We start from the raw sequence: 26,683 nt of genomic DNA on the forward strand, positions 1-26,683 counted from the left end.
CGTTTTGGGCATTATTCTTCCATACGCTTTGGTTATTTTCACTCATTTTCAACATACATAAATCTCTAAGTACTACTTCTATGTTGCCATCTATAGACATAGACGCCTGTTTGCCTAATCCGTGTGACGCCCGGGCCACCTGTACGGATAATCCCGCTCCTGCCCTCAATGCGACTTGTACCTGTACCCTGTGGTATACAGGAGATGGTCTTGTCAATGGAACTGGGTGTTCAGGTATTACTTGATAACATTTTGTACGTGGGTTGCTTTGCACGTCTATTTTGGCTAATTACGTCTCCTTTTTTTACATAAGTCTAGTTATGATGATAGTTCATCCTCTCAACTAAGCAACTGTTTAGTTATTACTAATATGTTATCCCTAATACTAGTATTCAGAGCGCCTCATAGGTAAACAGCATATCGTAGATATATGATGTCTTTCTTCACGGTTTGGTCCTATTCATCTCGGGTGCTTTAAACCTGAAATAAAACCTTTGAACAAAGGCAAAGGGAAACTTAAAAGGTTGTCTCATTTTCTAGTAGTCAAGAAAATAACGTATCTTAGCTATTCTGAAGACATCATTTTCGCGAGTCCAAACCACCTTTCCAACTACTCGTAACAACACCAAACTGAATTTGACGCTTCCAGTGACAACTTCGCCTCCAAGTCTGATGTACCGGCTACTGCAAGGCGTTCGTGAAAATCTCCAGCTATTTTCCATGAATGACAGTTCTACCATGGATGACTGGCAAAAATGGAGAACGGGGAAGGCTGTTCCACGCAGTTATAAGAAGGAAAGCAGTCCACCTACGAGAGGTATCAAACGCTCACGTTTTAGTTTCATTTGAAGCTCAGAGGTAGACATGTCGATTTTCAATCCTTTCATTCAATCGGCATCGTTCTTTGATACTTCGTGGTTAGCTTTGAAGAATATCGTTCTTCTTCTATTTCATAGCAGCTGGCAACGTCGAGGTGATTTACTCTGTTGCTGTTCTTGAAGTCGGGCCGCTTTCTGAAGCAAATTCGGTGAGCCTGCTAGACACGTCGAACTTGAAATTGCAGGGCTGCCTCTATGGCTTTAAAGTTGTATTCACACATTATTTATTCATGTATTCAGATTTACCACATTTGTGGACGGATTGACATAACAGGTGACTATTGCCCTTTCAAGATGTCATCCCAGACCAGACTGTAAGGTTTGGACCATCGCACACCGGGGCATGCCCCTACTCCTTTTTGACAGGTGTGGTGGGTTCTTAAACGTGACCGGGGTGTGGCTTTCCCCAAACACGGGACCTCCATTTAACGTCCTATCTCAGATCGTCCCTAACCGAAGCTAGGTACTCATTATGGGAGTGGAGCGGGTGTAACGAGGACCGGAAGCCGTTGTCACCAGCAAAACTAGGGTGGTCCTTTGCCATGGTTCCCTGCGCAAAATTTTGGGAGTTCAAATCCTCCGAAACGCTATTTCACGCATTTTCGAAAGCTTTGAAATGTGATGTATGTCATTTTTAAAAGAAAAGAAAAGAGTTCCATCAGTTTGATGCATGACGTTCAGATGTTTTGGACGGACGAGGTGAAATTTGTTTCATCCCAACAAGAAAATGTTTTGGTCCTAGAGGCAGCCCTGTGTTGAAGCCTTTGTTATGAATGCAATATAGCCGAGCCTGGAGTATATTTACATGTTATCTGTTCAACCTCCCTCAGAATATGACGGCGACGATTCAATACACCATGGTTTGGGTCGACAATCGGCTGTCAGAGCTGACAAGTCATGTGACGCCGGTTTCCAGTACTCTCCTCTGGGTGCCTCCACTCGCCTTCGGAACAACCGTTCGGAGGGTCACGTACATCGCTGATGATAGGAAAGACAACAGCACAATAAACATGTGGCTTCAGCGTCAAGGGTTCATGTTTTACAAACTCACGTACGTACTCAATAAAAAATGTGGCAATTGACAATTGATTGGTCTTACAGTTATTACTGATATATATATATATATATATATATATATATATATATATATATATATATATATATATATATATATATATACAGGTTTGTGAAACACCAATGATAACATAGAAAGTTTAAACCCATTTCTCTTGTCACAGGAGAAAGCTGGAGTTGATTTGTCCGCCGAGTCTGGAAAAATTCCCATTTGACGACTATGAGTGCAGCATTGAGCTCCATGGATGTAAGTGATTGTTTTGTATGCATCCTAACTTAAAACAGCCGAGCGTTGTGCCTTCTTTATTGATGAATTAGATCAACTTCATATCCGACACTGTTGGACGGGGAGGGACACAGACCTTAAGCTTGTTAGTCACAGTGTCCTTTGGCTGTCCACCGCCAATTCTATACACATGACATGATGAAGTTGTTGTCTTTTGTATAGAATCTAGGTGCATTTAAAATGTAAACATACTAGAACAAAAATTGACAGTTCCAAGTTCTGTCATATGTTCTGAGGGACTTAAGCAAGGAAGTGATGAAATTGTACTTTTCTTAGTTTTGACACTTTCCTCCATCTAACCACTATCTAGACGGCGGAGTTGTCTTCCCCTTACGTCAGCCATCGAAGTCTTATGAAGCGGGACCTGTCGAGGTGGACATGACTGCAGTGACGTCACAATTCGTAATGACAGGGCTGAAACTCAGTTCAAGGGTTACCCCTCTCAATAAGCACACAGGTATTACTGTCACGACGATCAGTTATGCATTATGCCAATACGTTTGTCATAAATTGTCACCATATTATACATTAAACTAACATGTATAACGCTACATTGATTTGTTTTTCAACGTGTACAGGATGTGAACTGTTTGGAGCCAACTGCACCTTCCCTACAAACGACTGTCCGCTGATGAAAGGTTGTAGCGAGGAAAGTGACGAATGTTACTGGTGCAAACACTTAGTGGGAACATGCAGCTACATGAGCGCTACTGACCAGTGTTCCAACACCTCATCGGGTAAGAATCTAAACTTTGTTGGATCCGTTTGGAAAACTTGATGATGGTGTATCGTCGTATAAGAGTACTAGTACTGTAACATGTAGCAGTTGACCAGTTAATAACCCAATTTGCGTTCTATTTCGGTAATTTCTTCATTTGTATTCGTGCATCTTGATTTTGCACTCCCAGTGGCCTGCAGCTGCTGAGATTGCCTGTGCATCATTTATGACCATTGATGCTCCTTCTTCTACGAATCAAATACATCAAAACTCTCTCAATTGTTTCGAAACTGAATTTTGATGGGTGCAACAAACTGAAACCCTAGAAAATGTTAAGTCTTTAAAAGCCTCTATATCAATTCTTCAAAAGGCTTCTATGTATGCATTCTTACCTCACAATGTTGCAGGACTGGCCACACTTGAGGTCCAGCTGAGCTTCTCTCGCCGAAGATGGAGTCACGTGTATCGAACCTTCGTCCCAAGTGTCGTCATCGTGGGCTGTTCCTGGATCTCCTTCTGGCTCCATCCGAGTGACATCACGGCAAGAGTCCAGCTCTGTATCACGGTGTTACTTGGCCTCATCACCACGGCCGGCAATCGTAAGGAGCATGGGGTAAGACTGTCTGCCTGAATATTGTGAAATTTCATGTCTAAATGCTACCGTGTACTGTACGTATGTATACGGTACCTGTGAGTCATGTAGTTTTGTCCAGTTATGTTTTTGATAGATAGATTGACCACAGGAAGATGAGCTTTAATGTACAAGTATAATTGTGGATCTGAATAAACTCAAACCACCAGAGAATCCCTTCAATGAAGCCATTCACATGCCCCAACTTGCACATGGGTGTGTTGGAAACTGGTGGGAGAACGTCAGCCTCCAACCATGCGACTTCTCTTTGCAGGTCACAGTTGTAAGGGCAGAAGATGTCTGGATGTGCGGTGGCGTCATCATCGTCACGCTCGCTCTGTTTGAGACAGTTGTCGTCAACTCCATCCTCCGCGGAAATGTAAGTTAAATAAAATGTATTAGTCACATCTGTTCTGCAAAGCAAAATGAATCTACACGTTGCATTGCTAAAGGTTTTACGATGTACGTGAATGCCGTAATTATTTCCACCCCCCTCCTTATCGCTTCGGTACTAGCGCAGGGTGTCATCTCACAATCATGTGCCCATGTATATATATGGCCTCATTGGTTGAGCCCGTTTGATGGACTGTCATCCCTCTCCCCCAAATGCAGCTCTCATTCTGCAAGAGCCGTGGAACACGAGTTGAGCCGATCCAAGGACCTTCGACAGCTTGGGCTGAAGATGAAGAAAAAGAAGAAACATCGAGCGCATCTAACGAAACTACAGCTAGTAGGGTCGACTTCTTCTCCAGAATCCTGTTCCCGATCGGTTTTACTGTCTTTGTAGCCGGATTCCTTCTGTACTATATTTAGTGTAAGATACCCATGACTTGCATATTGCTTGGCATTCTTCATTTGATAACAGTCTTGGATATACGTTGATGAAGGTTAGACATCCAGGTAGAAAGATACGCCAAAAATAGTTATTCAAGCAACTGGATAAAATTTTGAAACAGTCAGACGTTGCCTTGAACTAATCTTCTTTTGAAGACTACGCCAAAACATCCTAAACTGTCTTTACCTCATTAACATATCTATTCAGAGTTTTGGTATAAATCTGTTTTTCCAGTCCTTATCGTTTGTCACTGACGAAAGACAGCGGATGCTGTCTGAAATGTCTGACTGTTTCCAAATTTTATCCAGTTGCTTGAGTCTTGGATATCCACATCGTTATGGATCTAATGGATGTGGGCATAGAAGATTTAAACTTAAACTGGCCGACTGAGATATTGATATGAGAAAACCCGCTGCTATCCGTGGTATAAAAGACGTTATTGTAAATATAGACTCAAGTATTTCGAATGTACGTCATAATGTACTTAAATTTGGCACTAACATGTGTAAAAGTCTAACTAATGTAAGTGTATCTACAGCTGTTTATACAATTATAAGAAGTTCGGATGATTCTCGATCGTCGAATTTGCAAGTGAAAAAAAGCCGGATGGTTTCCGTATGGCAACTGTAACAACTGAAGAGACGAAATTGACTTGGAACAGGGTTATTTTATCACTCCAAACTTTCTCCAATGTGTGCTTGAAATAGTATCTGTATTGAGATTTATGAAAGATATTTCAAAAGCATTAATAGCTAATAGCACCGCGCTAGTGTATCCACCCATTTAAAGTATAACCGTATTTCCAGTACACAGTAAGGACTCTTTTCAACTGCAAAATATACTCTACAGTCTAAATCATAAGGCACAATGTTTATGGTCACCGCATGTAGCATTGAACGAAAAGTTCATCGATTCACACATTGTAGCTAAAATGTTCTCGGTGATAGGTGATTATCTTTTAACGTGTTGTGACACTTGCGTAAGGTTGCGCGCAAAGAGAGTCAGCTTTAACGGGTTTAACTTTGCTTTGACGGCGATCGACGAGCCCCGCCGTATGTTCCTCTCCAACTCTCCTTCCTTTACCACCAGAACCTTGTCGAAAACGTTGTAGCTGTACAAGTAGATGTACGTGAACTCTCTCCGGGCTGTGACTCTCCGATCCGCGCAGAGGTAGATGCTATCGTTGATCGTGAGTATGCCGTCGATGTGTTGAGCGATGGGGTTCTCTTCCCCGCGGATGATATGCCACTGCTGAAAGTCAGGGTTGAACACTTCGATAGAAGAGAGCCCCTTGTAAAGATGGAGGTAGCCGCCTGCTACATAGATGCGGTTGTTTATCACGGTAGCACACGGGAGTTGACGTCGTTCGTACATCGGTGGCCACTCGCGCCAGGCGTCGTTGTCAGGACTGTAGGCCATGACAGCATTCGTGCTGCCGGCGCCGGGTATCTCACCGCCTAGAACACACACAACGCCGCCGAGAGACACTGAACAGTGGTCCGATACCGCCTTAGGCATCGAGGTGACAAATGTCCAGGAATCGCTGGCTACGTCGTAACATTCCACGGTATTCAACACCTTACAGGCACGTAGCTCTTGACTGTACGGTCCCAACCCACCTGTTGCATAGAGTTTCCCGCCAACTTCTGACAGAGAAAAGCACTGTCTGGGGGTTAGCATGTGAGCACAGCTGTCCCACTGGTTTGCGTCAGGGTTATACCTGTAGACTCTGCCGTGAACATCGGTATAGTCCGACACTCCTCCTCCCCAGAAGATTACACCGGTCGAAGTGGCCACGCAGGAGGGGTGGGACACCTCACCGACCGGGGGCGGAGGGATGGAGTACGCGCGGCGGTCTTCAGGCTCGAAACAGTTGTTTGGGAAATGGTCGGAACCCACAAACACGATCATCTCTCTATCCTGCATCCCTTCTCGGAGAGTATCGTTCGATGTTACCTCACCATTACCATGGTAGCTGACAGATGATACTACGTCGTCATGGTAACCGTCAGGGCTGCCATGTCTACTGAGTGCAGTCTTGACCAACTGTTGTAGATCTGTTGAAGTATAGAATATTTCCTCATTCTCAAATAGCTTACCAAGACATTCCGGCTTCAAAAGGGGATACCTGATGTCCTTAAGGACTTCCGCTGCAACGTCTTCTCTTTCCTTAAGATGCTTAAGCCACCTTAAGGCGACTTCAAGTGTCTGCTCCTCCTGTAAGACCCAGAGACTATTAGAAGAGACTATGTCCACGACGGCTTCCACGGGAAGCGTTAAGAAACTATCAGAGTTGGAAATATCTAAGAAATGTTCCCCAATAAATCTTAAGGCACTGTCTTGGAGATCAGGGTACTCGTACAGCTTCGCCAGCATGAACACATCCAGGCATGACTCGGTGGTGAGATGCTGTGAGAGGTACTGACAACAGGCACGGCACAGTTCCGGCATTTGGAACAGGTTTGCTGCGCTAAGAATGTCTAGTGTATCAGCAGGCGATAAACAGACCTTTCCCGAGTATATGTAGTCCAGAATCTGTGCGATGGCTTGTGCCGTCACTCCTTGTAGAAGTACGACGTCCTGATTTGTCTCGCTTAAACCCGAGGTGAACATAACCCGGAAGTACGGTACAGAGGCGGCTAGGACGTTACGATGGCAGGAAAACCTCTGTCCCTGTACTTCTAACGTAACGTCGCAAAGTTCCTCGTTTTTGTAGAGCTGCATGAGTCCCTTGGCTAGATAGGATCCGTGGCTCTGGTTCTCGTGGTAAATCTTCTCATCATCACCTTCATCCGGAGGTTTGTCGAAATTTGGGACCAGGTCGTCCGAGGGAACATGTCTCCGTCTAGAAGTAGCCATCTTTACTGTTGTTAGTGTCTGTAAACAGGTAAGATGAATAAAGTTAGGACCAGGTCATCCGAGGGGATCCGAGAAATGTCTCCGTCTAGAAGAAGCCATCCTTACGGTTGAGGTGGTCTGTAAGAACGATTGATAAGAAGTAGATACATAAAGTTAGATAGCTAAAGCCAAGAAAGAACAATAACGGGTTATACAAAATAGGTCTGATGGGTTCTTGCTTAATTTACAACATAAATAATTGGCTAAATATTTCATTTTTACATTTCTAAGAACCATTGGTTTATGTGATATATTACTACAATATGACCATGTTATATTCTTACATTGAATGTTTTATCAAAATAAGCTTTCTACTTCGTTCAGACCAGCATCTCATTTGAATTGCTGTTGTCAACTTTTGACCTTAGGATAAAGGAAAATAACATTGTCGTGTGTCGAGTGTCATGTTACAAAGCCTTAAGAATCAAGGAACTTCTCGTTGACACATAATCTAAGACAAGGGTTAACTTACATGAAACTTGGGGAAAGGAAGAATGAAAATTAGGTTTAAACGCGTCCCTGAATTCCAGTGATCCACGCTAAAGTGTAACTGTAGAGTATGCATGCCTTAGGCTAAGAATAAAACAATTGCGAGAAAAAAAGTAGCTCATTACATATCGTAGACAAGTTACATTTGTCAGTTATGGTTACTTGGGCCTTCATGTAGAAAACGCGTACGTTTAGTCAAAATTTTTCCTTTACGTAAATGTTTCTTAAAATATCCACGTCTCCAGCAACAAGTATAGGAAAGACGGTTGTCTTTAAAGATAATGTGTATATTTAAAAGAAAACCAACGAATACGAAACAAGACCTCACCTGGTCCAAGACAGGACACTTAGTCTTTGTCGGCCATGTTTGTATAATAATCACGTGACCACGTCAGGTGTGGACAGAAGAACAGGTTGTTTCAGGGTGAAAGGTCATCATGCACAATATGTCAAAAAAACGTGCTAACTAGCTTTAAGCAACTCCATTCACACGGTACAATTTCAATCTTAAGTGCCAGACATTGTGTAGACTTTATGTAATGAGGTTACAAGGTCTATGCACCACAAAAAATGGCATTCTTGTTTTATCTTTGTTGAAGAAAAGTTATCTTCCAGAATGAAAACTATTCTGTGAACAAATGAGGACGTTAATTTTTTCTCTGACAAAGATGTTTTTTCTTATACTTGTGTGACTAGAAACCTCTAGATTTTCTTGTTGCAATTCTTCTGTGGTACAAAATGTATATGTATGGAATAGAATGTAACAGTTAACTCTGTATCCCTGGAACGTTAAGTAATTCAACATTAGCGTTGACATAACACACATTTTTGTCTGCTTTATTTCAACACAGAACATCAACTAGAATCGCTCTTGTGGCAGCTGCCTCACAAAATGTTAGAAAATCTACTTAAAACAAACAACATTTATGAAAAACATTGATATTAGAATCCTAAAAGTAGCAGTAACTGACAGTTAGGCTGGACGGTAGCAATTATATTGTTATAAGGTAGCTTCAAAGACGTTATGGCACAGAAAATGGTACCCAAATTCTATTTAATACAGAAAAAAACAAAGGCTAGACCTAAGGAAAAACTCGCGTATAATCATCTTTCTACAATGTATGAAGTACTGGTACATTTTGGCAGCAAGATGAATTTAACTGTTACATGATTTTGGCATAGCTGAATAAAGATTCAGTCGGTAAAATTTACTAGTTTTAATAGATGGTATTGTTACATTTACAGCTATCTATACATGTGTATATCAGCTCCACGAGTTACCGATTCCAGTTGTATTGACACAATGTACAATGACAGGTACATTATAATCATACACTTGAAGATATACTACAGAGGATAATGGGAGACGAAAATGTGAGAAAAATCTACATCAAGAACGCTGACTGAAAAAATATAATCTTGAAGTAAAAACAAAATTGCACAAAAGGCTTAACAAAACTCCCCAACTCTTCTCAGTGGGAACTTAAGGACTCCATTAAGCATGAAAAACGCATAGTAAAGCAAGCCTTGGATATAAAAATTTTCTGTTCCACTGCCATTCAATGGATAGTCTTTTAAACATCACATGAAACAACAACAATACTGATACAAAGCAAAGCAGCTTTGCCAAATCCTCTTGAAAATCAGCTCCTAAAATAAGCATGGCATGCACAACACATAAAGCCTTAGGGGGGCTGTAAAAGCACTATTTTGACACTTTTAAGTCCACATATCAAATGCTTACCCTATCTACAAGTACACAGAAAAAATTACAATCATTCTATTATTCCAACAGGGAAAACTGAATGTCAAAGTCAACTTTTCAGCAGGATCATACTTGGAACACATGTTAAAGTTCATGAAACTGTTCGCTTAAAAAGCCTGGGCAATCAACCAATGAAACCTTTGTTTGCTGTTCAACTAGTACACATCAGTATATATGTCATGCCTGTATGATAATCATATCTTTTAGAGCCAGGTTATTACAATTCAAAGTATGGATCAAATCCTTGAGGTTCCTGAGAAAAAAAAAAGTGGATTCAAGGTAAACAGCAACTGTTATAGCAACATTTCAAGTAAGTGGTATTGTAGGAACTCAGAGCTACAAAATGTATTTCCTTATTGATGATTAATGGCATTTATTGTATTTGACACACAGGTTATCTGACTACACATGGAACATATAATGTAAGTCTATGAGAAACGTCTCAACAATGTCTTTCTTGGGAAACACACTGAGTCTCGGCTTATTTCTTTTTTGGTGGAGTACATTTGGCATGCATGCACAATTTGTCTCAGTAGTTTGGCAATTTCGTATATACAGTACATACAATGGTAACAGTTGTAGTGTGGTAAAGCTAATATACCTTTTGTCAGCTGAATTTGCATTTGTTGTGAATACTCAAATTCTAAAACACTGGCCAGGACTTTTCTTGTGAGCCCCACTTTGAGTTCAAGTTCATTTCACAGTTTGTACACTTCAGTTTAAAAGTTGAATATTTTGCTAGACTACTGTTCAGCCTCACTCTACATATTTCAGTTCCAATTCATAATACCTCTCATCTGGTATCAGTTTGAGCAATGGCTATACACTGTATTTTCCACATTCTTACACAAAGTCAACATTTACATGATGTTACCCCTATGCAGCTACATTTTGTACATTGTACAGCAGGCTCCACTGAAAAGAATACTTTGCCATTATCATGGTAGCTTTAAGCATTCTGAGCAGTAGGTCTAGATGCTCTGAAACGACCAAAAATCACACAGAATATTCAACAACAGCCACAAATGTTATCAAAAGTAAAAGCAGTCAGTGAGTTGCTCTTCTTTGAAGAAATGTGCCACTGATGTTACAGACAGTAAGTAGTCAAAAACATGGGTTACCTACATGTATGAAGCAATGAACAATTTACAATGACTTACATGATAATCATGTAACCTCCAAACACACATGCATCATTTGTTTGCAGTGTTAGTCTACACTGAAGTCATTTATGAGTAGATGTGTTCCTTTGTTACTACATTTTGCCTGATCTACATTCATTAGCACATTGGAGAAAGAAGTTTGGTGCTAGACAAATAAGCAACAAATGAAGTCTTAAACATCTTTAGTGTTATCTACAAGTTCTTGCATCTGCTAGGTTTTCATCTTCAAGATAATAGTACAATTTCTAAAACTTTCATTAACTTTCTCAACTGAATGACTGACAGTTGGACATACTATCAAGTATCATAATTAGAATTTATTCAACTAACAAAATCCCTTCCATGTCTTGTATCACTACTTTTATACATGTAGCTGAGATTCTAGAACATTTTCACATTTCTGATGATTCAAAATTACATCCCCCCTTCAATACAGTGAAAAAATACTGCCAAATACACATTAATACATCTAGTACAGGGATATGTCTGCTTTCATTTAAACTGATTCCTATCTTTCAGTAGGGGAGGCTTGTATTGTAGTGCCATTATGTGGATTATGGCAAGGTGTATCATCAAATACACATAATGTAGCCTCAGACTATACAAAGGTCATACGTCGGTCTCTATGGGGACTGCGGAATCTACAGACTGGGCGTCGGCCTTCGTTAGAGGGATACTGTCGGAGTCTTCCCCGTTATCAATACTTCCTGAATCCTGTGACCTGTGGAATTCCTTCATCTCTATTGCCCTAGCGCTTCCCGGCGAAGTTCCTCTCCTGTTCGCGTAGAGTCTCGGTGGCTTTGGAATGAGGTTTGGTTCATATTTCGCCCTTTCGGGGATCGGTTCCGACAAATGCCTCGATTTCAACTTTGACGCCTTGTGGCGGCGTGGTGGGTTTGTGGTGTTCACATCGTCTACGTGCGTGAGTCGGTAGTGTTCGCTAAACGAAGGGGAGTTGTACACATTTGGTAATGCTGTGAAGGACTTTGGTTGCGGCGGGAGTCTCGTACGTAGCGCTTTCTCGCTCAACAGTTCTTCGGACGCTGGTCGCCCGTTCCATTTTTCTCCAGGGCTTCCGTCACTGTTCACCCCGTTGTACAACTGTCTCGCACTCGACGTGTGAGAGGGGATTTTTTCTATCGTTGCCGTAGTGGTCATCTGGTTCTTGTGCGGCGTCGACTCTTCACTCGGAAAGCCGCTCGCGTTGAGAAGTTCGTTGGAGACTCCTGTACTTACATAGTAACAGTACCCAGGGTCTGACTTCAGTATCGTGCTGTCAGGAGTGGACTGTAGAGTCTGTATGGTGCCGATGCTGAGTGCTTTACTCGATTCCTCGATAGAGTAGACGGAGTCAGACTCGGAGAGGCTCTCGGATTCAGCGAGCGGGGCTGACGACTGCCAGTCGGGGTCGGTGGGGTCCAGGGTCTGGGCAGACTTGGTGATCAGACTAGTCCTGGACTTGTCCTCCTTGATGGAAGGTGTACCTGGGAAGTACAAAATGTTAAAAGCATTTATTAATTTGTGGAAGTTTTACATATTTCACGGTAGGAGGGAAGTGCAGATTTTCACTGTGTTTTAAATTCCTTGAAACAATCCTGTAATACAGTTACTGTAGTCATGATCATACAAGGGAGACATCACCACAAAAAACGCAAAAATAAGACCACAGCAAAAGTTTTGAGATTTACAGTTACATAGTTTAAAACCCCCCTACACTTAATCAAAATCACTTCTATTTTTATGAGAAAAGCAAGTTTAGGAAAAACCTTGGTGTGTATTGAGGTAGCAACCATCCATACCCAAAATATCTAAAAACAGAGATGTACAATAAATTTTTATTAATAAATTTATGGTACACAGAGCACAAAGGATCAGAGTACAGTTAGATTAAAAAGACAGGGTTGAAACAGATTTCAGAAAGTACAAAACATGTTACATGTATATCAAGGATTAGATCTAGAATCAGCACAGCCAAACAGAACAGTCGAACAGTCATTGATCATGAAAGAGTAGATCACATGCAAAGCTCCTTCACACTATCAAAGCACAACATATCACAACAGATAGTACAAGCATTCACCAACACTGAGAAATACATTTGTCATACAACAACACAGAAAAATAGATTGGCATAAAACAACACGCAACAACACATGACACACCAGCATACAAGAACACAGAGTGGTACAAGCATACAACAACGTTACACAACAACATACACAACATTGACATTGTTACTACATGTATGAAAAGGCCAACCTTTTCTTGGTCCTTTAGAGGAGCGTAAAGTTGACAGAGAATAAGGTAGAATAAGGTCTGAGTAGTGGTCTGTACAGGAGAGGAGTGTGTTGTAGTCATTCAGTAAAAAGGTTTAGTCTTCAGATTTTAACAACTTGAAGTAACAACACATAGTAGACAAAGGTAGGTAGGGTACAGAACAATAGGTGCAATTATATATTTTAAGACAACAGACAAGACTTTAAGAGTCTTTGATGTTATGATATTGAGACTAAAGACACAAAGCTGTGTTTGAACTTGTTAGTATCTGACACTATTGTGACTGTCTCAATAAATTCAACTTACAAATTAAGCACATAGTGATAGAAAAGGCAGTGGGCTAGAGTAATGTTCACTGTTTAAAGAACCAAAGAAACATCTTTGAATGAAAGAAGAAAGCTGAGATTATATAATATATTAAAAAAAACTGAAGTACTGTAATGGGGAGGCAAGGAAGGATTGAGAGGGAACATATATGCAAGAACACTATCAGGAGGAACCAATAGGAAGATTCAGAAGAAAAAGAAAAGACTGACAGAGGTAGAAATAAAGAAAAAAGTGACGAAAAACTACGAGGCCATCCTGCCACCTACATGGACAAAGTACAAAAAATAAAGAAAAAGGGAAAGAAAGGAATCTAATCGCTCGTTCTCATTTAAATGTACACATTTTGTAATCTCCGTTACCGTTAGAAGTAAGACGTTCCTGCCATTAAGATATGCCACATATAAGGTACGCAACTGCCGTTTTTAAAAGCTAGAAAAGTTTTAAGTCGCCATAAAAACTACATGCAGTTTGACATCTTATATGTGGCATATCCTAATGCCAGGAACGTCTTATTTCAATCGGTAACAGAGATTACAAAATGTGTACATTTAAATGAGAACGAGCGTAATATATAAAGTCGTAACATTCCTACCTGCGACCAGTTCGTCGCGTGAGTTGTACTCCCAGCTGAGACTGGACTCGACGCGCGGACACGCCCGGTCCAGCAGGTCCTCCTCGCTGGTGTGACTCAGGGTCTCGTGGCTGTACCTGACCTGCACCGAGTCGTTCATCTTCAACTTGTTCTTGTTGGAGGCTTCAAACTGGTCCTCTAGACCGTAATCTGTGTTACGCAGAACCTGAAAAATACATTGGACATGAATTTTCTGAGTTGTATACTAATTGATGACCATTTAACACACAAACTATGCAGTTCCTTTTTTTTTCAGTCGGTAAACAAAAAGCTAAAAGTTAAAGCAGTTCATTATAAGAGGTATACTGAACAGCATCAGACTGAGTGACTGTGCTCTAACCTACATGTACATTCCAAACAGCCAATGCTAGAATGGGACTTGAACCCATGACCTTCAGAAGTAGTAAAACTTGCAAGCATCAAAACCTGAATACCTCTTCAAAAGAACCACTTAGCCAATGTGACCACTTTTTGGTGGTACCTTAGACAATTTTTCCCATTGACACAGTCAAGCATTAAGAATCCTGTCTATAGTGACCACCCGTCCACATAGACCAGATTTTATCGGTCCCCTGAGAGGTAGTTTTGGCAGTTTTGACTGCACTTCATATGTCAGTGGCTTTACCTCCTCCAGTGCGTGCATGACCTGATCAGGGAAGTGGTCAGCCATCATGGCAGGAGACACCAGGATCTCGGAGAAGTCCTCGTTCTTTACCCACAGAGCCTGATAACGAGGCTTCATCTTACCACACCTGGACACGGGGAGGGAAAAATATCATCATAATGATCTAATCAGACCCTATCAAAGAAACATGAACTTCGGGCAACTGTCTCAATCAAAACTCAGTTTTTTTGTCTTCATTTTAGCTTGAAAGTTCATCTGTGTTGGTAGAAATCATTCTGTAGTTTAACTGTAAATTCCAGCCAAAAAATTCGGTACTTGGAAATTACACTTTAACTTTACATGGAAAAGAGTCCCCCTTCTACTACTGCTGCTATGGTACATTCCTCATACAACACAATAGAACACATGGACCATACCATTTCTCCCTGGGGTGGTTCCTGACCACGTGGATCATCCTGCCGGGCGGGTACAGCTGCAGGTGCTGGGGGATGTTGATGGAGATGGTGCTGGCTGACCTGCTGCTGAGGTCACGGGTCGACTGGGTCAACGAACTCTGGTCGATGTCCGGCATGAGGTACGGGTCCCGCAAGCAGCAACATGGCAGACTGTACGCTATAATCCTCCACTGCAAAATGGAAACATACAGATTGATTCTCGAACTTTTTTTAAAGAAATAAGCCTTCATTAATTGTTCACAAACTTTCTTAACATCTACTGATCTAGCACACCAAACTAACTGATTAGCTACAAATTCTCTATTGCTTACAGGGTCATGCAGGCCACAGGCAAAAGGCTAATTCACAAAAAGTGTGACAAGAAAAGGTATTGTGGAATCATGTAGGTTAATTAGTTTCTTAGCTCATAAAATCTTCTTTTAGGACGCACCTTAGGATCAGTGCTTCTCTTCAGCATCTTGAGAAGTTCAAACCGAAAATGTTCCATTTGAGGAAGTCCCATCCTGGAAGGAAGTTACAAAAAACATTCATTTAAAAACAAAGACAAGTCAACACATTGATGGGGCAGACTGATTATGACAAAATTGTGTTCATCAATACTTTACTTTAAAGCACTTCAGTTTGATACATGTACATCAACAGGTGTTTTTGTTGGTTGGGAAGTACTTTGAATGTACATAGTACATATTAAAATTACATGACTTGTACATAGTGATGATGGTTCCTTACCTTGGCACAACATCTTTCCCAACCACAGTTGATGTGATATAACTCCTGCTGGCATCAACTGCTGTTTTACTGCAAAGGAGAGAAAAAAACAAGTTCAGAAAGTTTGCAGAAAAGTCTTTCTTATCAAAGCGTAGCATCATACATGTACCCCTATCCGACTTAACGTTCATGTATCATAATTCTTTTAATTCAATATCACGTTTAGGAGAGAAAATACGAGACCAATCATATGGTTGTCCTGAAAATTTTTAATCTGAAGGCTTTACCCATAACAGCATTTAGTAAAAATCTATAATCAATGCTTGGGTGGGTCCCAACTAAATTTTGTGAATCTTCTTATGAACTGGGTCTAAAACAGCTTTCTTAGGAACAGCCCTTACCTGAGCAGACCTCCAGGAGGGGAGAAGGGGAAGCACCGTAGATTGGGATATTGCTTCTTGAGCAGGATGGCGAGTATTGCTGCAGTCCCGGCGCCCAGCGAGTGGCCGGAGATGATCAGTCCATACTGATCCTCGTCCATCTGCTTGGAGAAGGCCAAGTCTAGCAGCATGAGCTCCTCCATCTTGTTCTTCACATACACGGCTGACTCTAACATACCCTGTAGTAAGGAATGAAATCATTCATCACTTGGTCTTCATAGAGAAAACCTTGACTATTATGCATGGGTTAGGAGATGCTCCAAAAAGAATAATTCTTGATCAGCCTGGCTTCATTATAACAAGATGGATGGCATGTCAGAACTGTTGAAAAACTGATGAAAAATCATGATGATAGACTACAATAATTATATTAGTTCACAATTTGATGCAAACATCTTCCACAAAACCTCTGAAAGTAGACAAAAATTCTACCCACTATCAAGTCATAATCAACTTTTGCCTTGGGTTGGTGAGTCCTTGCTTACCCTGTGTGCATACCAGTCATGTGGGAAGTCTTCACTGTAGGCTCTGAAGGACTCAGCATCAGCTGTCAGGTCAGTCAGACAGTCCTGTGGAACAGGGCAAAGACAAGATGCAACGTTCACTAGTGATGCTGAAGAAAAGTGATAGTTGTGACTTGAAGCATCCAGCAGTAATCTCCAATATTTTAATACCAAGTTGTAGAGACTTCATTGTCTTTAGATATTGTTTTTAGTATTTTTAGATTATTCTTAACCTTCATCAATGTATCTGATGATGTAGTTTGTCTTTTGGGAAATCTCAAGGAAAGAGACTCAATGTGGTTCAATATTTGCACCATCCACCAAAATTATCTTCCTCGACGCATTCACAATGTTATATTATATAATTATGATGTAGTTTTAGGTACTAAGGTCTTTATATCCCATGTCGTCTTTGAAAGTCTAAGATTTAAGAAGTGTGCGATTTGCTCACCTGAAGAGAGAGCGTTCCCCTGATAGTCACCACTACAGCTTTCCTGTCATGGTCAATGGACACGAAGAAACATGTCTCATTCACCTGTAAGGACAAACAGGAAAATCATGAAACATTACAAACCACGAAGAGAGCAACAAACATCACTGACAAGTGTCAGCCTCAACAACTTGGTAGGCAGTATTGGAAGGCGGAGCTCATCCCTCTCCTTCCATCGCCTTGTACTTTCCAAACCAAAGTCAGGTACATGTACATCATTCTATTTTTACACCTGGGTGGAGTTGTGTACAGTGCATTTTCTAAGGACACAACGTCAAACCAGGAATGCCAGAAAACAAACCAATTACCTCTCAATCTTGTGTCTGCTAGCCTAGTGGCCATACAGCCATTCAATGCTACCTTTACGATACAACAGAATGAATTTTGATTTACAATAGGCTACGGAGAGAGGGTCAAATCTGCCATCCTAGATCATGGCAGATTTGACCCTCCATCTCTCCATAGCTGAATCCCTTAGTATAGTAGTCACTCTATTTGGCCAATTTCTACTATTTTCCCAGCCATCCGCAGAGAACAGAGTATTGTTTTGAGACTCACGGCAGAGTGGAAGTTTGCGTAGGTGACCTCGGTGTTGTTTAGCCCATAGTTGTAAAGTGTCCGCTTCAGGCCGGCCAGGTTACACTGGCAGCAGTTGTCATGCTCCAGCGTGCATTCATCGTCATGTTTACGGCAACACTGGCAACAGCAACAGCTAAAGAAAACAAACAATGATTGTAACACATTGTATACAATATCTTGATTTTCAGGTACAGTAAAGACATACATTTAGTAGTATTTTAGATTTATGATTTTTTCCTTTCAGAATAAGTTCAACAATCAGACAAACCAACACTGTCTTCAAGTTGGTAAAAACATAAACTCCTCAGAAGTGGTACTGTGCAGAGGAATGATTTTGTACTCATAACATTGATGCCATGTACATGTATACTGTTATATGAGAGTGTATACTGATGAGTTGATTACACGTATGTCCCTACCATGTGACTACCCAGCTGCAACACATCACTACTCAGATGGGCCTGGATGGGTGTACAGTAAACCTGTGCATGTGTGTGAGGGTGAGTGTGTTCCATTCACCTGCAGAATGTGAGCAGTCAAATGAGTAGGTGCAGCTAAAGCTAGCAGTAATACACTAAGCTGTAAGTAGTGCATATTAATGAAACATACAATGTACATCATTATGAATGCATTCACCACTGTACAAAATGTACATGTGTTGTCATGTACCATTTGAATATTGAACGAAGGGATAGTAGGCTATATGGAGTTAAGCGTATAAAGGCTTAGCTTTGATGCAGCAAAATTTAGGTCTTATATTGTGAGCACATATTAACTTGTTTGTATGTATGGTTGTATGTGTGTAGCCTGCCATGTGATCACTTTTTTACCTGCAGAATTTGAGAAGTTGACAGGCTCCTGCACCTGGATGAGTGTAGATGTACAGTGGCCATCCATACGCAGCCAGGGCATACCTCATGTAGTAGACAACTTCCTTAAATTGTTCCAGTATCTCCTGCAAAATGAAGAAAGCAACTAATGTCAATATTTTGATCTTTAAGGTTAGAAATCCAGGTATTACTAATGAGATAATCAGTACAAGCAACAGTTATCAAGTTTTGACCATAATTGTGGTAAACAACAATAATGGCTTTGTTCAAAACTTTCCCCGTTGCTTGAGTAACTTTTGGATTTAAAAAAAAGACTTCACTATATATAGTCTCTTCATGTTTCTTTCCACTTATCTTCAAGTTGACTGGTAACTTAATATATACATTTGTAGGGTACACAATATTGTTTCAAATTGTAAATGGAAGACCAAAAATAATCTTTGAAAGTAAAACTGACCGGCCGACTGAGCTGTACAAACTTGGTGCGGGGGTTGATGGGAACTCCTGACAGGAACTGGTAAGTGTCGTTACTGTGCTGTTAGGGGACAAACATCAACAGCAAAACATTAACAATTTGAAAACATCAATGTTACAACTACAGTTACTACATTTTAGTTCATGTGGCATCAAAGTCTGCTCATCTACATTCAAATTCAACTAGATACATCAATCAAGGTTAGGCATTCAGGAATAGAACATAATTTATGTTTTTATGTTTAGCCATACCTAGTATGGCTAAACATATTGTTTTTACTCATGTTTCTTCTTCTCCTGTCAAATCTTCAAATCGATTCATCTGTCATTTTTTGACCAAATGACCTGAAATTTGGTACAGAGGTAATGTAGGCAAAAACCAATGTGCGTTCTTTTCCTTTTTTTGATATTGACCTTGAAAGTGATTTTATTGAGGTTTTTAGGCTATTTTTAGCATATCTTGGCCTCCTGCGCACTGGTATTTCAACCGAATGACCTGAAATTTGCTGTATATGTGGCTTGAACAAATATTTAAAGGACTACATTCCCATTTTTGGCATACATATATTCAAAACGATTTATTTTGGGCTTTCTTGACAGTATTTGCCACTTCTGTCACTTTCAATACTACATATGACCTACAGGTCATTGACCCCAAGTGCCTTGCACCTGGCCTTGCATGCCTGTGAGTCTTGCGACCACCTGATTGGTCAATTGGGTTAATCTAATTATCTTGCATTCCTGGCACAGGTGTAGGCTAGTATTCATGCCAAATATGGTATGGGAATTCCTAGGACATGTGATTGGCTTTGTTCACTCTTTTTTTTTAAAAAGATACACATCTCCAGTTCCTATATGTATTAAACCAAAATAATGTGAAATTTGGCATGTACACAGGCCCTCATTCAAATGTTTGCCATACAGCCTTTCAAAACGATTTTTTTAAACAAAGAATTTTTTTGGTTTCGTTATTTTCAACCCAAAGTGTATACTATTGAATCATGCATTCAAACAAAGGGGTGTCATATTTTAATATTTCACCCATTTTTGGTCATTTCCTTCTTCTCCTGTCAAATCTTCATATATATCATTATGTATACAATGGAAAACTTCATTCTTCCCTGGGGTTGATCTTTTTTAATTCAATTTTGAACTGGGTTGATTATGCGCAAGAGTGTAATTTTCAGCGGATATTTTTCCACTAGTCTAGTTTACATGGAGATGGCACGGAATATCCCATTCTTGCAAGGGGAGGATTCTGTAATTATTTATTTCAATTTGGAGCTGGAATGATTATGAAAAAGTCCATTTGTTAGCAGAAGTGTATTTGTTAATTAATAAGTGGATATGGTTTTGGACTGGTCCATATTGTGTTGAGGTGCTACTGGAAGACTCCACTCCTGTATGGATAGACTGATAATTGTTTTTAAACTCAAGTTTGATCCATTTTTTTAGTGGAAGTATTTTAGAATGGTCCATTCTTATTTTGGGAGTCCATTTTTTGCATGGCGAGGAGCATGGCTAAACATGCTGTATTTGCTTGCAAATGTTGCCTTTCTAGTATATAAAATATTTTCTTAAACATCATTTTCCTTTATCCATCCACTGTTTCATTCACTGCATCTAGGTGGATAGTGTAATTGTTAACCTTAACCTGTTGGTTGTCCTACACCCTATTGCAGCAGTATGCATTGCACCATATTTCATCCTAGTGTTGTCCTTAAGTATTCATTTTGAAACTAACATAAAGTTACTATTTATAGCCTTTTTTCAGAAAAAAAAGCACACCTGTCCAACGATCATTTGTCGCTGATGTTTCTGCTGCTGTCTGAGGAGAACCAGCCCAGCGACGACGTCGGACGGCACCAAGTCAACATCGATAAAGAACTCGGACAGCAGGCGGGCTATCTCCTGGAACGCATGCTGGGGATAAGGGTGACAAGAAGAGCTTTAAACTACTTGTGATTCACAGATATCAACACCAAATAAAATATTGGAGGAGGGTTATGAAAATGATTTATTGGTTATATAATTCTCAACATATCTGATCATAGGAAGCTGTCATTTACCACTGGGGCATTATGGTTTATATGAGCATTTCTTTCATCCATCCATCCATCCATCCATCCATCCATCCATCCATCCATCCATCCATCCATCCATCCATCCATCCATCCATCCATCCATCCATCCATCCATCCATCCATTGACAACAATTCCATCCATCAGTTATTTCATCCATTGCAGTAGAGTACCCAGCAAAGCAACCTACATGTAGTGCAGCAGTATAGCCATTTGCACACGTTCATGCATCCATTCATGGCCGCAAAACTGAATGTCTTCTAAACTGTAATATTAGGTTCCTTAGCCCACAACTGCCCCACCTGTTGATTGTCCCCGCACAGCAGTTTACACATCTCCATTCATTTATTCAGGACCACATCTAATACTATATATAGGTGCCTTTAACGTTTAAGTAGCCCACAGCTCCCCACCTGTTGATTGTCCTGCACCCCCGCGCAGCAGCACAGCAGTTTACATCTGTGTTCCCAGCTGGCTTCATAAGCCTCCATGGTCAGCCTGAGGGGAGGGGGGCACGGACACATAGAACTTCAAACTCACACTTTAAAACCTTTCCTTTGCTGAGAAAATTTGTTACAAATTATTATAGTCAGAGTTCTTTCTACAATATCCTAGAACTCTCAAGAGCTTGAATCATTCATCTGGTTAACATTTTGTCTGGTCCAAAAATGGATTGTCAAAAAAAAACATTACTTGCCAGATGACATGCATGACAACATTAAGAAATAGAAAGCCGAGACACACAGTACTATTCACAACAATTAGCTATCATAGCTATCTGTACATAATATAGAAAAGATAGACCAGCACAAGTGAATAGAAGCTTAGTCTAACAATCTTAACTACAGAATTTCAAAGAAGATTGTACATAACAAAGCATAATCTTCATGCAGATGCAAAAGGATCTTGTCATGTCTTCAAAATCTAATTTTCTTCTCATATAGTATTACTCAAAACATACAGGATGAGGTTGACGAAAAATAAGATCCTCTTTCATCAAGACTTATTATAGTCTGTAATATCAAAGATAGGTCCACGCCACACCAGCAAGACATATAATAAAGACCTTGCAATCATATTAAAAGAAGGAAAAACTGTTAAACAAAGTGTTAGTTTCATTAGTCCCAAAGCAGTATGTACTTAGCATCATGACCATAGCAGTTGATATGCAAAGTATAAGTAGCAAGAAAATGGATGCTGTTACTATGGCAAGCTGAACAAAGGCAACATCAAAAAGTAATGATGGCATAGATTTTAGTGTTTTGAGGAGCCTCTTAGTAATCGCGTATAGTCTGAAGATAATAGTACATGTAGTTCCTGTGTAAACAGTAGCCCTTGCTGCACCAGATATGGAATTTGATGTCTATGAATATCATCAAAGCAGCAAGCTTTAGAGCACAGACAAGGCTTTGGAGTTTGTTTCCAAAGCTTAACATTAGATCAAAGGGAAGGAAGAAAGGTATCTACACGTAGATGAGATAAAAATGCATGGCATTACACAATCTATCTCTGTGTCTTTCATTTTAAATCACAGTGGTCGGCTGAATAAACAGTGCAGTTCTAGTTTCAAAACAGAAACTTATAGCTATAAGATTGAATTTGAGGGCTACTTTTAGTTATCAATTGGTAGTGGCTTGAAAGCTACTCTGCCTAAAGTATCAGAAGTAGATTAAAGCTCTTGGAAAAGAACACAATAGACTTTTAACAGAATTTGCTGCAGTCGTTAAGTAATAGGCAAAACTTGTCCTTCATACTAAAAGAAGATAAAAGTGAGAGTTGAATTAGTTCTGGATCAGATATGAAAAATATTTATGAATAGCATCAAAGCAGCAAGAATTCAATACAGAGACGAGGCTTTGAAGTTTGTTTTTAAAGCTTTGGAGGAAAGGATGAAAAGTATCTTGTAGACGAAATAAAGATACACAAACTTGTAAGGAATAAAATGGTTTCTGTGCATTCTCTGTCGCAGGCTGAATATGAAAACCTTCTGACTACAAGATAGTGCTGTTGGAAAATGCTTTTAGCATAAGCTCAAGTTGAGAAAATTAAAGTTTCATCAGAATTTGCATACGCTTATCCATAAGACGTCAGTGGTGACACATTGAGAAAAAGTCAGGAGCTGATATTCTTTTACTAAAAAATGACTAATAAATAAATGGTCAATCTGGAAGAATATTATTCACCACATGCACCACAACACCCAGGGCAGCACGTATCGTGCTTTCACCTTTGATTAAGTTTCGTCCTCCACACGTGTGTGTCCGTGCGTTTGATCTCTCGCTTGCAGCGTTTCAGTTTCACCCAATTTCTCCCCGCGGTGTCGAAAACGCACCACGCGGTGATTAGCACCGAGAAGAAGATCACCCAATCACAGATTACGATGCCTACGGTCGATACACGGGGAAAGATGGGTGAGTTGTTTACTTGTGTTACATGCGTGAACTTCGCAGTGATGGAGTAATAGTAGTTGTCCTGAAATGCTGAATGATACACCTGTAACATGAGTGAGTAGTTAACGTTGTAGATTAAAATGGAGAATGGAATACTTGAATCTACAAGACTGTTGATGGTCAGACGGGGTATGTTTTGTTTTTGTCTCATCCACCAATAGCTTGGAATCCTTCACTGCTGCATATGGCTTTGCATTGGGCAAGAAAAAACATTCAGCAACTGTATTAAATGAGCTGTGAAGCAGTTTATGGTGTGTTACACAATGTTGTTAAGGTGTTGTGTTGCATGATCCAGCGGCAACAAACTGCAACAACTGTTGTGTAACATTTGGCATCAGCAGACAAGGCGGTGGCTCGTGTTAGTGTAAATCGCAGTGGTGTAGACATTCAAATGCTTGGCACATCTACACCCCTTTCCATCCAAAATGGAACAGTCCACACAATGGGTGGATCGAACCATTCCTGCTCTGTGAGGGGAGACCAGACCCACCTCTCTTGTGGTTCTCTGCAGGTGGCAATGGTGAAGAGTGCTGCCAGGCCCTGTAGGACTAGCTTGAACCAGTAAAAAACATCTCCCCCTAAAATGGTTTGAAGTGTTCAGAGGGTGAAAGAAGCTTGATAAAATGCAAAACCATGATTTTTTTATACAGACATGTTGTTGGTACCGTAGTCCCTCTATGAACATGTACCAGCTTGAATAAGGATGAACAAGACATACATTATAGTATAAGGTTGGTCGGTTGCATATTAAAACAAACTGTCATGTAAAGGTTTTTCACTGTTCAAGATGTTACACTTTCCATCTTAAAAATGCTGTCACTATTACTCAACCTTAGCCTTATATTTGCAAATGTTAGTGAGTTCATTACTGAATGACAGTACAATGTACAAATGTATGTGACACAAGAAGTGGACAGCACAAGGCAGCATGATTCTCTTAAAAAAGTTGTAATAGGACAACTTAGTCTAAATGAAGATCCAATATTTCCCCCATATATATTTGAAATAGAATCATACTAGGGGACATATACTAATTTGAGATATATAACAGGTTTGAAAAAAATGTTCATTACCAACTTCGCTAAACTTTTAGAATGGGAAGTCCATAACTGATTAAGTCTTACCCAGTACAGATTTCTTGACCATGTTGTTTGGGCAGTCGTTGTAGTGCTGTATGATCCACACCACTCCCACCACTGACCACACAAACTCCACCAGCAGAATAACTGCATGTGCCAAACAAAACAAACAGAAATGCATGAATTAGAATTTTAAATTTCCTTTGACATAATAGTCAGAATCTATGTTCAAACTTGTGAATGACAGTAAAGTTTCACATGACACTAATTTTATGCTTATGTTCATTTTTGAAATCTAATAAATAATTTTTCAAATGCATGCTAGACATTTTGCTATATTCAAAATAATCTTCAAGCAGATCTAGTGGTCATTTATACAGGACTGGTATTATAACTTTATAGATTTCAGTCCGACTGACTGCAAATCGGACCATTCAGACATCCTATGTAAGTCTGATATCATTCAGTGTGCGTAGATTACAAGTAGACCCACTCACCTAGTCTTATATACAGCAGATATTGCATGGGGTCCCTGGGTTCTGTGTACAGGATACTGCCCTTCATGGCGACCCACACCACACACCCCTCCACCAGGATACATAACGTCAGGATCACCAGGTAACCCAGGATGTGGGTGTGGAATAACCTGCAGTCGTTCACAAAACCCTCCTCCACTATACCCAGGATAACGGCCATCACAATCAACCTGGGGAGGAAAAACAGATCAGGATGTTTTATTTTCATCTACTATCTAAAGACACACTACATTGTGGGCCATTTTCTTCTCAAGATGTCAACCTGGAGACCTGACCTGGTGTTGGATCCCTACTCTTATGGGTAAGTACCGATCTACCTTCCACGGCATATCCAGGACCAAAGATACAAAAAACAAAAGTTCAGCTGCAGTATCAGGGTCAGCCACCAGGAGAGCTAAAATCGACCACCTGGGTCCACAACACCTACCCACATCCCAAATATTATTGTAATCCATCCAAAGGTTTTTAAGATATTGAACTGTATGCGCACTCACATGCACACACAGACAAACGGTACCAAAAAACATTATACCATTAAGGTTGTAAAAACATCAAGCAGAAGAGATGAGCCAGGGTAAAGGCCAGTTTTTACAATGTTTTTGCCCAGAGTTTCCTTAATGTATTCATTAGAAGAGTATTTTCTTTCTGTGGAACTTTTATTTGAACCACAAACTTTCTGTTAGCCTTTCCCTCGGTAAATCCTACCAGTTTATACTCCAGCAGCACAAAGGAATCCCAGACCCTTGTCAGCTACCAAGATTTATAAACCTATAAGAAACCCTCCTTCTTTCAGACTACTGCATTAGATCAGTGGCTAGGAATGTGCCCTGTGAACACAGTAACCTTTCCAATTCAAACACTGTCTTTACAAACACTACCTCTACACGTACATGTACATGTACTGACAGAGGGTTTTGCCTAATACAGTCTAGATACAACATGTATGTTCGCTGTGGATGCAAATATTTTAATTTCAGACCCACATACCACAATGTACATGTATAACTATCACATTAACTTGGATTTTCATACAATGGGTCCATGTATACTTTTCTACAAGTATACAGCAACCATTATTTGTAGTTTTTCTGACATACATGTAGCATTGTAGGCCTGAATCTATAGTCAGCGTTACACACACAAATCAATTATCCAGCATCTCAGATTTTCCATAAAACTTAAATGCACACAATTTGACCTCTCTGACTTGTGCTTTGAACTGCTGGGTATGATAAGATCATTCTTGAAACAAAATGGGACAAGGGGGTTATTGACCTGAAAACAAGTAGTCAACAACAAAAATCGATGTACCACATCTTTTGAATTTTAGAAATGCCGGTGATAACAAACTTGGCTAAAAGACACTGTATCCCCGGAAAAAAACGCATCTTCCGGCTATTTGTGACAGCCTTAAAGTTTTCATTCCATACAAGTTTCTAACCTACTGGTAGGTTAGAAAA

General features: G+C 40.2%; 3 protein-coding genes across 9 annotated transcripts in view; 1 reads left to right on the forward strand and 2 right to left on the reverse strand.

The window, feature by feature from the left end:
- The first annotated feature begins 962 nt into the window (after positions 1-962).
- On the forward strand, positions 963-4,671 carry LOC136421924 (glycine receptor subunit alpha-2-like). The gene is made up of 8 exons (XM_066409509.1): positions 963-1,027; positions 1,709-1,929; positions 2,117-2,199; positions 2,549-2,695; positions 2,817-2,975; positions 3,364-3,569; positions 3,862-3,966; positions 4,200-4,671. Exons 2-8 carry the CDS (start codon positions 1,712-1,714, stop codon positions 4,398-4,400), a joined length of 1,119 nt encoding a protein of 372 aa, XP_066265606.1. The 5' UTR covers positions 963-1,027; positions 1,709-1,711; the 3' UTR covers positions 4,401-4,671.
- A 499-nt stretch (positions 4,672-5,170) lies between these two features.
- Positions 5,171-11,320, reverse strand: LOC136421916 (kelch-like protein 18). Of its 2 annotated transcripts, none has more exons than XM_066409494.1 (2): positions 8,138-11,320; positions 5,171-7,299 (listed from the first exon to the last, which is right to left on the reverse strand). In XM_066409494.1, the coding sequence occupies exon 2, from the start codon at positions 7,279-7,281 to the stop codon at positions 5,374-5,376; it is 1,908 nt and encodes a 635-aa protein (XP_066265591.1). In that variant the 5' UTR covers positions 7,282-7,299; positions 8,138-11,320; the 3' UTR covers positions 5,171-5,373. The 2 variants fall into 2 exon arrangements, with proteins under 2 accessions (XP_066265591.1, XP_066265592.1); XM_066409495.1 differs by having other exon boundaries at positions 5,171-7,398.
- An 8-nt stretch (positions 11,321-11,328) lies between these two features.
- Positions 11,329-26,683, reverse strand: part of LOC136421915 (diacylglycerol lipase-alpha-like) — a 37,332-nt gene continuing 21,977 nt past the window's right edge. The window contains exons 2-19 of one of the 6 annotated variants that reach the window (XM_066409487.1): positions 25,185-25,393; positions 24,733-24,834; positions 23,386-23,542; positions 21,572-21,656; positions 20,865-20,999; positions 19,060-19,137; positions 18,603-18,727; positions 17,752-17,905; positions 17,155-17,238; positions 16,686-16,769; positions 16,162-16,379; positions 15,782-15,850; positions 15,483-15,555; positions 15,014-15,222; positions 14,598-14,724; positions 13,934-14,138; positions 12,997-13,065; positions 11,329-12,221 (exon numbers count right to left, since the gene is read on the reverse strand). In XM_066409487.1, the coding sequence (XP_066265584.1) occupies positions 11,347-12,221; positions 12,997-13,065; positions 13,934-14,138; positions 14,598-14,724; positions 15,014-15,222; positions 15,483-15,555; positions 15,782-15,850; positions 16,162-16,379; positions 16,686-16,769; positions 17,155-17,238; positions 17,752-17,905; positions 18,603-18,727; positions 19,060-19,137; positions 20,865-20,999; positions 21,572-21,656; positions 23,386-23,542; positions 24,733-24,834; positions 25,185-25,393 (3,058 nt within the window). In that variant the 3' untranslated portion in view covers positions 11,329-11,346. Of the gene's footprint in view, positions 12,222-12,996; positions 13,066-13,933; positions 14,139-14,597; positions 14,725-15,013; positions 15,223-15,482; positions 15,556-15,781; positions 15,851-16,161; positions 16,380-16,685; positions 16,770-17,154; positions 17,239-17,751; positions 17,906-18,602; positions 18,728-19,059; positions 19,138-20,864; positions 21,000-21,460; positions 21,515-21,571; positions 21,657-23,385; positions 23,543-24,098; positions 24,187-24,732; positions 24,835-25,184; positions 25,394-26,683 lie in introns of those variants that run through there. The other 5 variants (XM_066409491.1, XM_066409488.1, XM_066409489.1 and 2 more) reach the window with 5 other exon arrangements.

This window comes from Branchiostoma lanceolatum, chromosome 16, assembly GCF_035083965.1.
Source record: "Branchiostoma lanceolatum isolate klBraLanc5 chromosome 16, klBraLanc5.hap2, whole genome shotgun sequence".
In the NCBI taxonomy this organism is placed as follows: Eukaryota; Metazoa; Chordata; class Leptocardii; order Amphioxiformes; family Branchiostomatidae; genus Branchiostoma; species Branchiostoma lanceolatum.